Here is a 14965-nt window from a genome sequence, read left to right on the forward strand (position 1 = left end):
TTAAAATTTATGTATAATAAAATGCAGATTTCTTGAATTGAGTTTTAATACACGTATATCTCTTGGGTAGTCCATCACCTCAGATAGTTCCTTCACACCCTCCTCCAAGCATTTCTGTGTCCCTCATGGAAAAACTTGACATATTCAACTTATCTCAGGACTGTTCTTACTGTGCCTTATCAGATTCCCTTTCTGTAGTGATGGGGCTTGGCGTATCATAACAGCTCGAGGCCACCCTTATCATGTAAATGGGCTCTTCATCCTTCAGCGAACAAGCTTCCTAACCAGACATTGCATGCTTAGATGCCGCTTCTGGCCCTTTATCTGAACTCTGAATAGTCAGCATGGGCTCTGCTTTCCTATCTCCTGCTGCTTGTGCTTATTATCAGCGTCCCCTCCTCTGGGCCTGGCTGCTGGCTCCCACACTCTTTGTTGCAAAATGGCCATTGTTCCCCTGCAGGTGGCAGGCCCCCCTCTGGTTCCGGCAACAACCTCGGCAGCGCCCTCAGTCCTGCTGTCCCCCAGTGTTTTCCAGCAGACAGTTACAAGGTCCTCAGACCTTGAGAGGAAAGCCAGCTCCCCTTCTCCTCTCACTGTTGGGACGACAGAAAATCAGAGAAAGCCTTCCATTATCCTCAGCAAGTCTCAGCTCCAGGATACATTAATACATCTAATCAAGGTATGTAAAATATTAGTTTAGTCTTTGGATTTTCATTCTGTAAAAAAATAATTGTATGATTCTTTAAAAAGTCAATTCATAAAGAAAATCCAAGGCCAGCTAGGACCAGTGTTTCTCTCTCCCTACGGGAAAATTCTCGAAGTGGAAAAATAGATCTGTGTGAATTTCAAAATATTCCTCATGATTGTCTCTGGGTGGTGGGATTCTTGGCATAATTAGTTATACAGAGCATGTATATAATTTCTTCCTAAGCTGTTACCATGACAGTAAGCTCTAAGGAGGTAACCGTGACCTGACCATCTCTTCCAGAATGATCCCAGCTTCCTCAGCACACTTCATGAAGCCTACTTACAGGTTCTGACCAAGAACAGAGACAGCCACAACCTATGACTAGAGCAGAGTAATCCTGAAGGCAGGATGTCGACCTCAGAAGCAAGCAGGCCTCATCATGGAAACTTCTAAACGGAACATTGAGCTTTGAGAATTCTAAAACTGAGCCTATGAGAAAGAGACTCGTTGCTTAAGAATGTTTTCCAAGTGACGTTCTCAGTGATAATGGAGGTTTCACTGTGAAGCATCACCAGCAGACCTTTGTTTTGGGGGGGGAAAAAAAAGACCATTGTGTTCACTTGTGTGGGTGTGGGTGTTTTCATCAGCTCTAAACAAGTTTGTGAAATAAGGAATCTGATTTTCAGCTCACTTTCGTATTCAAGGTCTTAGGGAAAAGAGGTCACCAGCCCTGTGGCAGTCAGCCCAGCCCATACCCCCATTCCCCTCCCGTACTTCCATCTAAAAACTTAAGCCTTGGGCTGGTAGTCAAGTTCTGAACAGAGCAGAAGTCAGCTCTGTGCAAAGTAGCTTCGCGTTTTAAGGGTCAGAGGTTAAGCTGTCAGATTAGGACTGGTTTGTTCAAGTGAAGTGTATTTTATACGAATGCCCCTTTTGGGCCTTAAAAGTTCTGAAGTTTATTGATTTGTTCTGATTTTAAGTGTCCCCGGTGATGCCACGCAGAGGGCTTCCACTGTGAGGATATGTTTGAATAGGGCCCTGCCGGCCCTGTGCTGAGGTGGGAGCAGGCGTGGCACACCTTTGAAGTAAAGGCTGGGACTGGTAAGACCCAAATTCTATCAGAAATCTTCACTTTCAGTTAAACTCTCCAGTGGTTTTGAAAATGTTAAGCTTGTGTGTGAATCATAGCCTTATTTTCCTTTTCTGTCCAAACAGTGAGAAGTCATTGTTCGTTGTTTCCCTTAACACTTTGACAAAAGGACCAGTGGACCAATCTGACAAAGCCATTCTGGTTCCGTTCCTCAAGTCTACTGAGAATAGTTTTAAAGCTATGCAGAAAAGGGAACTGTTACTCACACTGCCCTTACTTTATTATAGAATATGGAATTAAAAACCAAGGGTGATATTCGGAACTTCACCAATGTATTCTTAGGCTGTGAGCCCTTCTGCAGCCCAAGTCTGAAAATATGTAAAGATGCTTTGTTATGCTGCTATTGATCTGCCATGATTTATATTTATTCTTTTATGGCATGTAATGGTGATTAGTAATATTTTAATGTAGATTTGATTTATTTCAGCAATAGTAATTTTAAGATATTCTTTGAATGAAAGTGTCTTCGTTTCTATGATACAGGTCATTTTGTAGTATTTAACCAATTAAAATGCACTGCTTACTTTTCTGAGCACTATTTAATGACGGGGTAAAAACCCAATTGGCTCAACCAGCTAGCTTAAGGATTAGCTGTGAATAATGCTGACAGATATGATGGTTCCTTGGGAACAATCATTTAAGCTTTAATGGTAACTCAATCATAAATCCATAGGTTTTTTTTCTTTTAGCTGAGATTTTAGAAAATTGTGAATTACATACTTGTTTTAGTTTGCGCTTAAGTTGTTTTCAGTTTTTTGTTTTTTTTAGCATAAAGAATACCTTGATTGGCTTTTGTTAATCTAAACGTGCTTCCTGGGCAACTTTTCTGCTTCCAAATTTAGTGTCTTCTATTGTGTATACCTATTATTTGTGAATTGTGCAGAAGTCAAGGAAGCTTCTAAGTTCTCATACTCAATTAGGAGTTAGGAATAGTTTGTTTTCAAAAGTAGTGTGTAAATTCAGCAACCAAAAATGAATTGCTTGTGCATCACCCAGGAAAGAGAAGGTTACAGTAAGGTGTGAAATGTCGCTGACCCCAGGAGGTGGTGTCCAGGGCGCCCCCGTGACTGTTCTCCGAAGACAGTTGCCCTGGCAGGCTAGGATGCATCCCAGGTATAAGTGTCTGTGGGCTTTGGAAAGCGGAAGAATCGAGGGGTTCTTGTTATGATAGACGTTTGAGTTGAAATGATGCTTTGAGTCGGGTCAATATTACACGACAGTTGAGAGAGAGTTCTGAAGAGGGTCTGTAATCAGATCTGTTCATTTTCACCCTTTAATTCAAGGAATGAATAGGATAGACAGTAGAGAATCTGGGATGAGGTTTCCTTAGTGTGAAAGTAAACTTTTAAGTGCCCAAGTCGTGGAGACTTGAAAAGGGTAAGCCTGTTTCGACTCCCAAATTTATGTATTCAAAGCGTTTTGAAAATTCAGAAGCCAGAGGTTCACTGCCATGAGAACCAGGAAGTTCAGGCCAGGATGAGTCAGTAGAGAAGTCGGGCCAAGCCTGAACAGTGGCAGTTGGATGACCCTGGGCTGAAAGTCACAGTTCGGTTGCCTTACCCCTCATTCAGACTTCTGTCCAGAACCTCATGCTAGTTTAGGTTGCATGTTTACATTGCTGCAGTAACTTTACCGGAATCTTAAGTTTTAAACCTTAGTTGGGTCCAAATGGACACCAAAACAGAGACGCTTCTTGCTAGGTTTGCAGAACTCCAGGTGCCCTGCACTTAGGTCACCGTGTCTATCTGTAGAGCCCCTCACCTGAGTGGGCGGCCCTGCTCTTCTTTTCTTGCAGTTACTGTGGTGTCTTTGAGTGGACTCCCACCTCCCAAACAGCCTCGTTCCTTTAAGGCAGAAGCTCCTCCTCATTGTGCATCTCCCCCCAGGTTGGTAAGGTGTGACTTGGAATCCCATGTTGTCCAGTGACTGTCAGCTCCAGGAGAAGCATTCGTGACATCTGCATGTGAATGTGAATGTCCATGGCTTACTTAGGAAGGCTTTTGGGAGCTGGGTTTTGTTAAGAGCCCAAGTTGACCTGGGTACTTCTCTGCCAGAGGAGGCACAGGCTTAGTTGAGAATAGGACCCGATTTTGCATGTCAAGAATTGTTCTTTTTCCACCTGTGTGTTCTTGTAAAAAATCTTAAACCCCATCAGATCTACTAGGTAAATATTTTTAAACCATGCAGCTTTATTACTCTCCTCCCCAAAGAATGTAGTTTGACGTTTTTCTCATTTTGGTAGTAGAGGCCATAACTGCCATTGTATTACTAATAATGCAACATGAAATTGAAGGTGCCTAACTGCTTAAAAAACAAAATCAGCCATCATACTGTAACTCTGAGCAAAATGAAACAGAGGAATGAGAGGCGGCACAGGCACGGTAGGCTCAGTCCGTGTGAGTGAAAACAAGGAGTCACAGGGACGTGTGTCCTGCATTCTTGCTGCACGTTTGCTGCTGCTGAGCACATGTTTCTTTCTTACCTGTCTTTGGTTTTCTTCAGTTGTATTCAAAGGGCCTGCTGGAACCAGTAGCACCCTGCGTTTTCAGGTGTCTAAAATGTTAAGATCTGAAAGAAGTAAAGCAACTTACACTGAGCTCTTTAAAAGCTGTGCTTGAGAACATTTCCCTGAGTGGGCCGGGGCCTCCAGGAGCCTGTTTTTTTCAGCAAGAGAGACATGTGCAATGTTTCACTTGGCTTTGTGTGTGACATCTTCATTTGAAATGCTCTGATGCAATACCGTTCACTTTGAAAGGGGGAAATGCAGAGTTGTGTTTCCCTTTTATCTGTGTGATTCCTTCAGAAACGTGTTTTTAAAATATATGTTCTCAGTGGGTTTTTATTCTGTATTCCTGCTTTGGCCATGTGGCTCTCATGACCTTCAGTGTACCAGAGTTTCATTGCCCTGAATGTGGCCGTGAGAAGCTCTGGGACTGTGGCAAGATTTTTGTTCCATGAGCGCAATGCAGCATCATCAACAGTTTTAATGGTATGGATTTTATACCATCTGTGTATGTTTGCAAATATTAAGTTATTACCTGTTTTCAGATGAGCATTTTTCATCCTAAATTTTATATGTTTGCAAATATATTTTTTTAATAAAAGTTCAAAACCAAGTTTTAGCACCTACTCAATTTTAATTGTGTTTTTATTGAACTTAAAGACATAGGAACTTTTGGATGAGTTGCTACACTATGCTGGAGCCTCCTACTGCTGAGAGGGAATGGGGTGAGAGAACAAAACAAATCCATTTATTCCTAGAAGGTTTCCCCAGATAAAGGGAACAGGTCTAATAAGGACAAGAAATAGTCTCTTATAGGGGACTTTTATCTTCTGAGTCACTTCTCAGATTCACTCAATTCATGTGCCTGGTGTCTAGGTTGATAAAGAAGGAAAGAGGGAGAGAAGAAAATAAACTGTGATTGTTATAGGAAATAGGGAAAAGGGTAGAAAAGTGTTAATCATGTAAGTCCCTGATAACTGTTCACATTAAGTATTGGGTTGGCCAAAAAGTTCATTTGTGTTTTTCCATAACACCTTACAGAAAAAAACCTGAATAAACGTTTTGGCCAACCCAGTGCGTTTCCAAATGAAATTCTCCCTAAAATGTTTGCTTTACCTGCCTGCTTTCATAGAGCAGAGCATATGCTTAAACCTTGCTTTATGACTTTTATACACACACTCAGTCACCACTATTGGCATGCTCATTCAACACATAAACATTGCGACTATTTTCTTGATCTTCACAGTAACCCATTTTAGAGAGAAGGGAGTTGAAGCCAAGAGTGACAAGGATGTGCCAAAGGCTGCTGCTTATTAAGCCAGCGCTGAGTTAAGGACCTGAAGCCATGCAGACTGGAGGGCTGGTCTAGAATTCCTTTCTTGATTCCATTGCCTCCATGATAAATTATTCTAGATTGCTCTTGCTGGGGCTTTTATGTTTGTCAGTTACAGGAAGCAGCCTGTCTCTCCTGGATGAGCAGCTGGAAATCCAGCCATGAGGTTTCCTCTAAGGATGAAGCAGGCTTCTTGGAAAGCAGAAGAGAAGAGCAGAGCAGCAAGAAACAGTCACTAAATCAAGCAAACCCTGGAGCCCAGCCTGCATTCCCTCTTTGAGACAGTGCATTTGAGGGTCTCTGTTATCTGTAATGGGAAAAAGTCAACAGGTTTCTAAAGGGCTTAAATCCATTCAAGATCCTCACTCCTAGAGTTTGCCGCCATACTCAACGCAAATAGAACTCATGACATAAGCCTCCCACCTGGCTGGAGGATGGGGCTTCCACACATCACTTCAGGCAAATAAATAACGGATGGCTGCTAAGAGATATGTTATGCCCAACTGGTAGAATGGCTCAGAAGGAGGTGATAATGAAAGCAACATGACAGTCACATCATGTTTCACAAACATTTCTTTCAGTTAAGTTGGAATAAATTTGAAATACAGTCCTGTGAGTAATCATAACCAACATTTGTTGTGTGCTGTGTGATTGTGTGCATTATTTGTTAATCTTCCCCACATCCCTGGGAGGAGGAGGCCATTCAAAGTGCAGCCTCCAGAAAGGGCTCGAAACACACCAGCTTCTGTCATCCTGAGAAGGGGAAGAAGGGGTACAGGCTCTGGTTAGACTGATGTCAGCCCGTCCATCTGAAAAGAGCTCTAATAGTGGAGCCGAGAAGGCAGCCACACTCCATAGGAACTGGTGTCTTTGTACCCAGGTCCCTGCCACTCCAAGAAGATGAGTCTGGCACTGCTTGAGCCCTGCCAGAGCTCTAGAGACACCCCCAGCAAGCCACACGCCATTTTCTGTGGAGTTTCTCACAGTGTTGGCAATGAGGCCCTAGCTTCTGAAGCAAGTACAAAATCTGGATCCCTACACATTTTGTGACCCAAACCCCATTTATTGTTTCTATATCTGGCATCTGAGTTGATGCTTTCGTATTGCAGTGCTGCAGTGCTGGAGAAGACTTGAGAGTCCCTTGGACTGCAAGGAGATCAGAGCAGTCAATTCTAAAGGAAATCAACCCTGAATATTAATTGCAAGGACTTGATGCTGAAGCTGAAGCTCCAATACTGTGGCCACCTGATGGGAAGAGCCGACTCATTGGAAAAGACCCTGATGCTGGGAAAGATTGAGGCAGGAAGAGAAGGGGATGACAGAGGATGAGATGGTCGGATGGCATCACCGACTGGATGGACATGAGTTTGAGCAAGCTCCGGGAGATGGTGAAAGACAGGAAAGCCTGGCGTGCTGCAGTCCATGGGGTCACAAAGACTCAGACATGACTGAGCAACTGAACAACAATATCTGAGGTGTCCCTACCCCCAGAGGTTAGCCCTCCAGCCTCTCAGGCTAACATCCTCTCCTGTCCTGCTGGCACCCAGAGGCTTCCTTGACTTCCACTTGACCCCTTACCCTGACAGGCCCCCCGATGGGAAAGGGGGCTCCAGGAATAGTGCCGGCAACGCCAGTTACCTTGTGGTCTGCACCACGGGCTACGGGCTGCGTGCACCCCAGCAGGCACCTCACCCCATTTTAAACAAATATTTTGTCATTTCACCTTTACCATTTTTAAACAGCATTTGTTTGCTTAATTTGTTTCTTTGACTGTGCCAGGTCTTGGTTGCGGCATATGGAATCCAGCTCCCTGACTGGGGATCAAACCCAGGCCCCTTGCTTTGGGAGCACAGATTCCCAGCCACTAGACCACCAGGGAAGTCCCTCACTTTTATACCATTTTGACCCAGAATTCACAGAGAATGTAACCTAGGCCTACATAATTTTTAAATTAATATCTTAATTGTAATACAAAGGAGAAGTTTTAAAGTGATTTATAATCAGATGTTCTATATTAAATAAGTAAATGCTCGGGCATGACTACACAAATTCTCAGAATGCCCCCAGAAATCGGAGCCCTGGCTTCACTTCCTCTCCCCAACAAAAGACAGCGGCTCTCCCATAGCAGGCCTGCCCAAGGCCGACACACCTGGGAGCCTGCTCCGCCACCCCTCCACTGCCCGCTCTGTCTCCCTGGGCTCCTGCCCAAAAGGAGACTGAGGAGCTGTTTGCGCTTCAGCCCAAGATGGTGAGGTTATTATCACCTCCCAGGGATTTAGCACCCTTAACTGATGGACCAGTGCAATGGCTGGTGGCTCAACCTCAGAGGAAGTTAAGAGGGAAGATGGGAGAGACACACACATACACACACAGACCCTATTTGTTGGTCCCCATCTGACCCTCAGGGCTGCGGGTAAGAGCTATTCTGTCTCAAACGCAGTGCTGGACAACACAGGCACACACGCCTGCCCTGTCCCCTTAGACTGTGGCTCCGTAGGAAACTGCGAACTGGGGAGCCTCTCTGTACCCACAATGTGGCACAGCAGGGATGCCGGGCGCTGTGGAACAGAGTGACTTTCACCCTCCTGACCACCTGGGGGATGCAGATGAGGGAACTGGCCATTGAGTGATCGGCCAAACACCATCCGTCCAAGTTCACCCAGCTAGAGGGCAGCAGAGGCAAGAGTTGAAGTAGACTTACACCCACCACCTCTCTCTGGGTTTGTGGACCATGGAGAGAGGCTTCGGGTCCCCGGAGAATTTTGGAGCCCATTTGGAAGTGACAGCAGCCTTGCTCCCAGTCCCCTTCTGTTATTCCTGACTCACAGGTTTAGTTCTCAGAGGGCTTTCTCAGCCCTAAGCCAGAGAGGGTGAGAAAGTGGGAGAGTGGGTTAGAGGCATCCTGCCAAGACACCGGCCAAGCAGGAAAGCCAAGGCCCAGATCTGCAATGATTTTATTGTCTCAATCCCCATCACCCATGCCAGCTTGACACAGGTACTGTTTGGGGGCAAATTGGCTGTCGGTGTTCACCTCCTCCTTAGAGCCTTCCGTGATCCGAAGCCTCAGGAGGCAATTCTTTGTGTAGATCACAGGGACAGAGCCTCATGGCCCCCACTGACCTATGACCTGTGAGCCGAGAACTGATACAGAATTGTCTTTTCCAAATATCTAGCACAATACCTCCACACAGGCCTTGGCAAATGCAACAAACAAATAAATTCATGAGTGAATCAAAATGTCATTTGAGGCCTCATCAAAGAAGGAAATAGCAACCCACTCCAGTATTCTTGCCTGGAGAATCCCATGGTCAGAGGAGCCTGGTAGGCTACAGTCCATGGGGTTGTAAAGAGTGGGACACTACTGAGCGACTTCACTTTCACTTTCTTTCAAAGTCACCAGAAGGAAGGCTGACTAGATGTCGTTGCTAATTCTGAGGGTGGGGTGGGGAGAGAAAAACCATTATGTTGTAATCTGAGTGGTGGAGCCTGGGCACCTCCCCTGGGTGAGGAGCAGCCAACTCGGGCATGGGACTTCCTATAACTGCTGACTGCTCTTTCCAGCCAAGCACTCCTACGGCTTAATGTTTCCTAGGAAGAGTTGTGTGGCTCTGAACAGGGAAATGATCCCTCTCCATGCCTTTCTCCAGAGTCCTCACCTAAAAAACTACCACTTCAGCTATTCAATAACTGCCCAGGAGGAAATCTACTTAATCTCACCACAACAAAACAAAAACAGTCATCTGTAATATCCACTGGAACAAAAGCCACCCCTGCTGCCCAGCTTGCTCAGGCAAACAGGAGCAATGAGAACAAGGCACAAGGTGACATCTCTCCCCACTCCATGCTTCAGGCCACGCCAGCTGCCCCAGAAGTGCCCCGATTTTCAATAGCACTATGGGAGCCCAGCCAGCTGATGGGGGTTGACTCCTTGCTCCCAATGCAGGGGAGGTGCCCAGGCTCCGCTACTCAGATTACAAGCTGCAGTGACTAGGCACTTTTCTTTTGTGTGCAAGAAAAGCAGGCCTGTCTTGGCTGGGCTCCAGCCTGGTGCTCACCTGTTAGGAATGGCAGGTGCCTTCAGCCCTGGCCTTTGGTGGTGACTCAGAGGGTCAACCACTCAATTGGTCCTGAGATTGGCCAAGGACACACAGTGAAAACCAGGGGAAAAAAAAAAGTCCTCTCTCCTGGAATCTAGTGCTGCTGCTGCTGCTAAGTCGCTTCAGTTGTGTCCGACTCTGTGCGACCCCATGGACTGCAGCCTACCAGGCTCCTCCGTCCATGGGATTTTCCAGGCTAGGTGTTCCGAAAGCACACATATTGTTTGTTACAGTGCAAATGCCAAAAGCAGTGTCCAGACAAGGGGGGCCCGTGGATAACCTTCCTCTGCCCAGTGACAATCCTGGGGGTGAAAAGCACGTGGACTCTGGAAAAGAATTTAAGATGCATAGTGATGTAAACCAGAGGGGTCATGACCTTGTTTGAAATATTTATATTTATGGAGAAAAAGAAAAAGACTGGAAGGAAATAACCAAAATGTTGTCCTTGGTAACCTTGGATGGTGGGATTATGGGGGATGAAGTTTTCCTCTTTGTGTATCAGAGTTCAAGCAGAGAAGCAGAAACTGTCTATATTAAGAGATTTGGTACAAGGAATTGAATTGCTCTCTGGCAGGGAGGGTGGGGAGTGGCTGATCAGGTAAGTCACAAATTGCAGGGCAACCTGTCAGAAAGTGCAGGCTAGACCCTTGGGCTCAGGTGGAACTGCCATTGAAGGAGTTATTCTTCAGCCTTTCAACCAAGTGAATCAGATATTCTAGATAACCACCCAGGTTAACTAGAAGAATCTCTTTTACTTAAAATCAACTGACTATGGAATTTAATCACCTCTATAAGATATCTTCAGAGCAGCACTTAGGTTAGTGTTTAATTGAATAATTGGGGACTACAGCATAGCTGAATGACATAAAACAGACCATCACAATATTTTTGTTATATTCTCAAATTTTCTGCAAGGGACATGTGTCGTTACTTGTATAATTTTTTTAAAAAAAGCAGTAAATGACAAAACCACCATGAGATACCACTTTGCACCTACAAGGCTGATTAAAATAAAAAAGACAAGATAATAACAAGGATTGACAAGAATGTGCAGAAATCAGAACTGGCAGCCATTGCTGGTGAAATTATATAATGGTGCAATCACTTTGGAAAACAGTGTGTTCCGCAGTGTATACCCAAGGATATATATATATACCTGGTTCCCTTTCCCCACCACTGCCTTCCTATCACGGAGACGGCAATGGCACCCCACTCCAGTACTCTTGCCTGGAAAATCCCATGGACAGAGGAGCCTGATAAGCTGCAGTCCACGGGGTCGCTGAGGGCCGGGCACGACTGAGCGACTTCACTTTCACTGTTCACTTTCATGCACTGGAGAAGGAAATGGCAACCCACTCCAGTGTTCTTGCCTGGAGAATCCCAGGGACGGGGGAGCCTAGTGAGCTGCCGTCTATGGGGTCGCACAGAGTTGGACACGACTGAAGCGACTTAGCAGCAGCAGCAGTCTTCCTATCATGGGGAGCCCGCCCAGTGCCCACGTCCCAGAGTTTGCATGTGTCCTGGAGAAAACCATCTACAAAAGTCATCTCAGAATTCTCTCGGAGGGTACAGTCTCCAATCACTCCTACTGCCTACATACCACTACCAGAGAGAGCTTACAGTCCTGTTAAAATGAAGGCAGGTTCCCACCCTTGATTGTGCTTCCCCTAGGCAAAGAAAGGGAAAACAAGAATACACCTCTGTTGTAAGAATGAGCCCATTTTACAGATGTGAGGGATCCACCCAAGGCTATGGGGGCCTTGGATTCCCTCCCTCCACCCTCTCCCCCAGGCACAGTCTAGGGCGGGTGTACTAAGAGGCAGAAGTACCAGAGTCACAGAACCAGACTTGCTGGGAGCTCTTTGCCAAATATGTATCAAGGGCTTTAGAATGGTTTCCACCCTCTGACTTAGAAGTTTCCTAGTTGAGAACTCCCAGTTCAGAGCTAAGCTACCAGGACAAGGATTTAGGTACCACATGTTAACTGCAGGGTAATATACCCTGGTGAAAACCTGGAAGCACTCCAAATACCTATCACTAAGGGATGGTTCACAGCTAATCAATATGATGTCTTTGAAGCATTTGAGAATGCTAATGGGAGAATGTAAAAGAAAATGGTAAGTTTTATATGATCTTGACAATATTAAAAAAAAAATAGTAAACACCTATTGAGGGGATGCCCCGTTCTACTCTCCAGCCCCTCTCCCTAACCCTTGACCCTCTTCTATTCTCTACATAACGACTGTAATAAATCAATATCTGTCAAATGAGTGACCAGTGGTTAGGACTCTGAGTGTCTACTGCAGAGGACCCGGGTTCGATTCCTGGTTGAGGAACTAAGATCCTACATGCATCATGATGTGGCAAAAAAAAATCTCAAATGAACAAATGACTTAACAATGGTCCCCTTTGAGTGGAATTATGTGCAATTTTAGTTTACTTTTAAATTTTCTATACCTTCCAGGGTTTTACAATGAGCATGCTTTACTTTGTAGGGAGGGAACGTGTTTTAAAAAACAAGAACAATAACAAAAGTCCAATCAGAAAAGTCAGAGGTTCTGTGAGTTAACTGTGTGAGAGCTCACATTCCTGGGGGCATCATTATCAAAAGAAGCATTTCACCAAGAATGCCTCTGGAAGGTAAGAGGAGAGATGGGGACTTCCCTGGTGGTCCAGTGGCTAAGATTCCTGAGTTCCCAGTGCAGGGGGCCCAGGTTCGATCCCTGGTAGGGAGCTAGATCCACATGCTACAACTAAGACCCAGAGCAGCCAAATAACTAAATAAAATTAAAAAAAAAAAAAAAGAGGAGAGATGGATTTATTAAAGCTCGGTTCTTCATCAACCTACACTCCTGTTAGAGAGTGTCCGAGAATGGGTCCTCTGCAGGGCTTTAGGGAACACCACTCACAAACACACACACACTCACACAGGAATCACCTCAGGCCCCCACGGGCCTTCAGTCCTGGATGTGAATCAAAGAAAGTGTCCTGAAGACCCGGACTGGCTTGTTGGCTCCACTGCAAGCTGAGTGCTGGCTTGGGCCCCCAGTGCCAGCCCAGGCCTGCCCCAGGAGCATGCACATAGACCAGAGCTGCCAAAGTGATGCCCAGTGCTGTCACTCAGGAACACAGCTGCTCAGGGCCCGTTCACGCCTCACTGGTGTCCACTCAGGGGACATGCAGGAGCACATCAGGATAGCTCTGCCCTGCCTTTCATGCAGACAGCTGGGCAAGGGCAGGAGGGGCCCCCACTGGTGAGCACCCCCACCGCCTGGAGGTTTGCTCCCAACTCAAAAACATCCAGGGCAATGGCCTGGCTTATGAAACACAGAAGCAGCTTTACATAATCAGAAGAAATGATGAGAAAAAGCACATTCATAAAAGTGCATCTCCCAATCGACAGTAATTTTTTCAAGACAGAATTTCGTTTTGCTGGATGGGTTTGTTTTTTTTTTTTTTTGAGGGGGGGTGGATTATAAAAGTCAACAGTGTTCACTAAGTTCCAACCAAAGAAAAATTCATAGAAACCAAATACTCTTGTTGAAATGAGAAAAATTAACCTGTGGGTTTTTCTGGCACATTTATGGCTGCAGGATAATTATCCAGCTTCCACGGGTGGAAATTATAGCTTTTACCATAAGGTCCCAATTCCTCCAAAGTCCCCTGTGACTTGGAGTGCATCCTTGCAGCCTCTGCTTTGCCCAGGCACACTTATGAACATGCATGTGCATGAGAACACATGCATGCGTGTGCACGCGTTCGTTTATTTTTGACAGAAATAGGATCACACTCTACAGGCTGTTCTGTACCTTGCTTTACTCCATTTACAACATGGCACAGACCTCTCCCCACCATCGCTGATCTTTCAGTGCTTCACTCAGCCCCATGGGGCAACCAGCAAGGCACTGGACTCAGGTCTCCCTGGTGTTTTCCTTTGGAGAGTTCGCAGAACACCAAAACAGAACTGCCTGAGGGTCTTTGTAGAAATGCAGAGTCCTAGGCCCTGCCCCATAGGGCTTCCCTGGTGGCTCAGTGGTGTTTCAGTCCCTGGGTTGGGAAGATCCCCTGGAAAAGGAAATGCAACCAACCCCAGTATACTGGCCTGGGAAATCCCATGGACAGAGGAACCTGGTGGGCTGGTCCACGGTGTCATAAAGAGTCAGACTCGACTTAGTGACTAAACAACAGCAAGCAATCCTTCGCCAGAGATTCTGATTCCGGAGGTTAGATGTGACCAGGGATTTGTATGTAGAATGACTGCTTCAGGAAGGCACAGAGCGTACAAAGGTTTCAAAGCTATGTCCTTTCTTATCAGACTGAGGGCAGAGGCACGTGTCTGGTCTCTGATGTGGCATACCCTTGGGGCTATCTCACTCTGATCTAGCCTGCAGCCCTTGCCAGCTTTGGGGCCAACCTTGGGTGGGCAGGCCTCCATGGTTTGGGCCAGCAGGAGCCAAGGGCCATGGGATGCACTGGGCTTAGGGTCTGGCTGGGCATCTGGGCACCAGGCCAGCAGAGGAACGGCCGAGGAGCAACTGAGGTGGGGTGCAGGACTCACTCACACTCAACCCATTGTTCCTCATGACCCAGAGCTCTGAGTGTGGGCCATGCAAAAGACAAGAGGGCACACAGGTGAGCAAGGCCTGGCCACTCGCCTCCCACAGATCTGATACAGCCTCCTTCTCGGCCACTGATTTAAAGGGATCCCTTTCTCTGTCCTCGATAATGTAAAATGGAGTTTCTTCCTGTACAAGACATAGTAAGGAGTATCCACCTCATGGGGCCAGTGAGGTGGGTGGACTCCACCAACAGAATCTGTGATAACTCTCCCCTTCCCACTCCCACGCTGGGGACCCTCATCCCCCTGGGCTCAGGGGACCTGGTAAGAACAGAGGTGAGTGCTCCTGTCCCTACACCCTGTAGGTGCTGAGATCAAACCCAATGATCTCCCTCAGAGTCAGCCGTGTTATCAGGTCCTAATAACTTGTGAGGGGCTTGCCTCTAGTAATTTCTCAGTTAACACTGCTGCTGCTGCTAAGTCACTTCAGTCGTGTCCGACTCTGTGTGACCCCATAGATGGCAGCCCACCAGGCTCCCCCGTCCCTGGGATTCTCCAGGCAAGAACACTGGAATGGGTTGCCATTTCCTTCTCCAGTGCATGAAAGTGAACAGTGAAAGGGAAGTCGCTCAGTCG

General features: G+C 46.3%; 1 protein-coding gene across 1 annotated transcript in view; it reads left to right on the forward strand.

Moving 5' to 3' along the window:
- Positions 1-4967, forward strand: part of DCP1A (decapping mRNA 1A) — a 42225-nt gene extending 37258 nt beyond the window's left edge. Inside the window, exons 9-10 of the mRNA XM_005695847.2 lie at positions 461-679; positions 989-4967. Coding sequence (XP_005695904.1) covers positions 461-679; positions 989-1069 — 300 coding nt within the window. The 3' untranslated portion in view covers positions 1070-4967. The remainder of the gene's footprint in view (positions 1-460; positions 680-988) is intronic.

The sequence above is a fragment of the Capra hircus genome, chromosome 22 (genome assembly GCF_001704415.2).
Source record: "Capra hircus breed San Clemente chromosome 22, ASM170441v1, whole genome shotgun sequence".
In the NCBI taxonomy this organism is placed as follows: Eukaryota; Metazoa; Chordata; class Mammalia; order Artiodactyla; family Bovidae; genus Capra; species Capra hircus.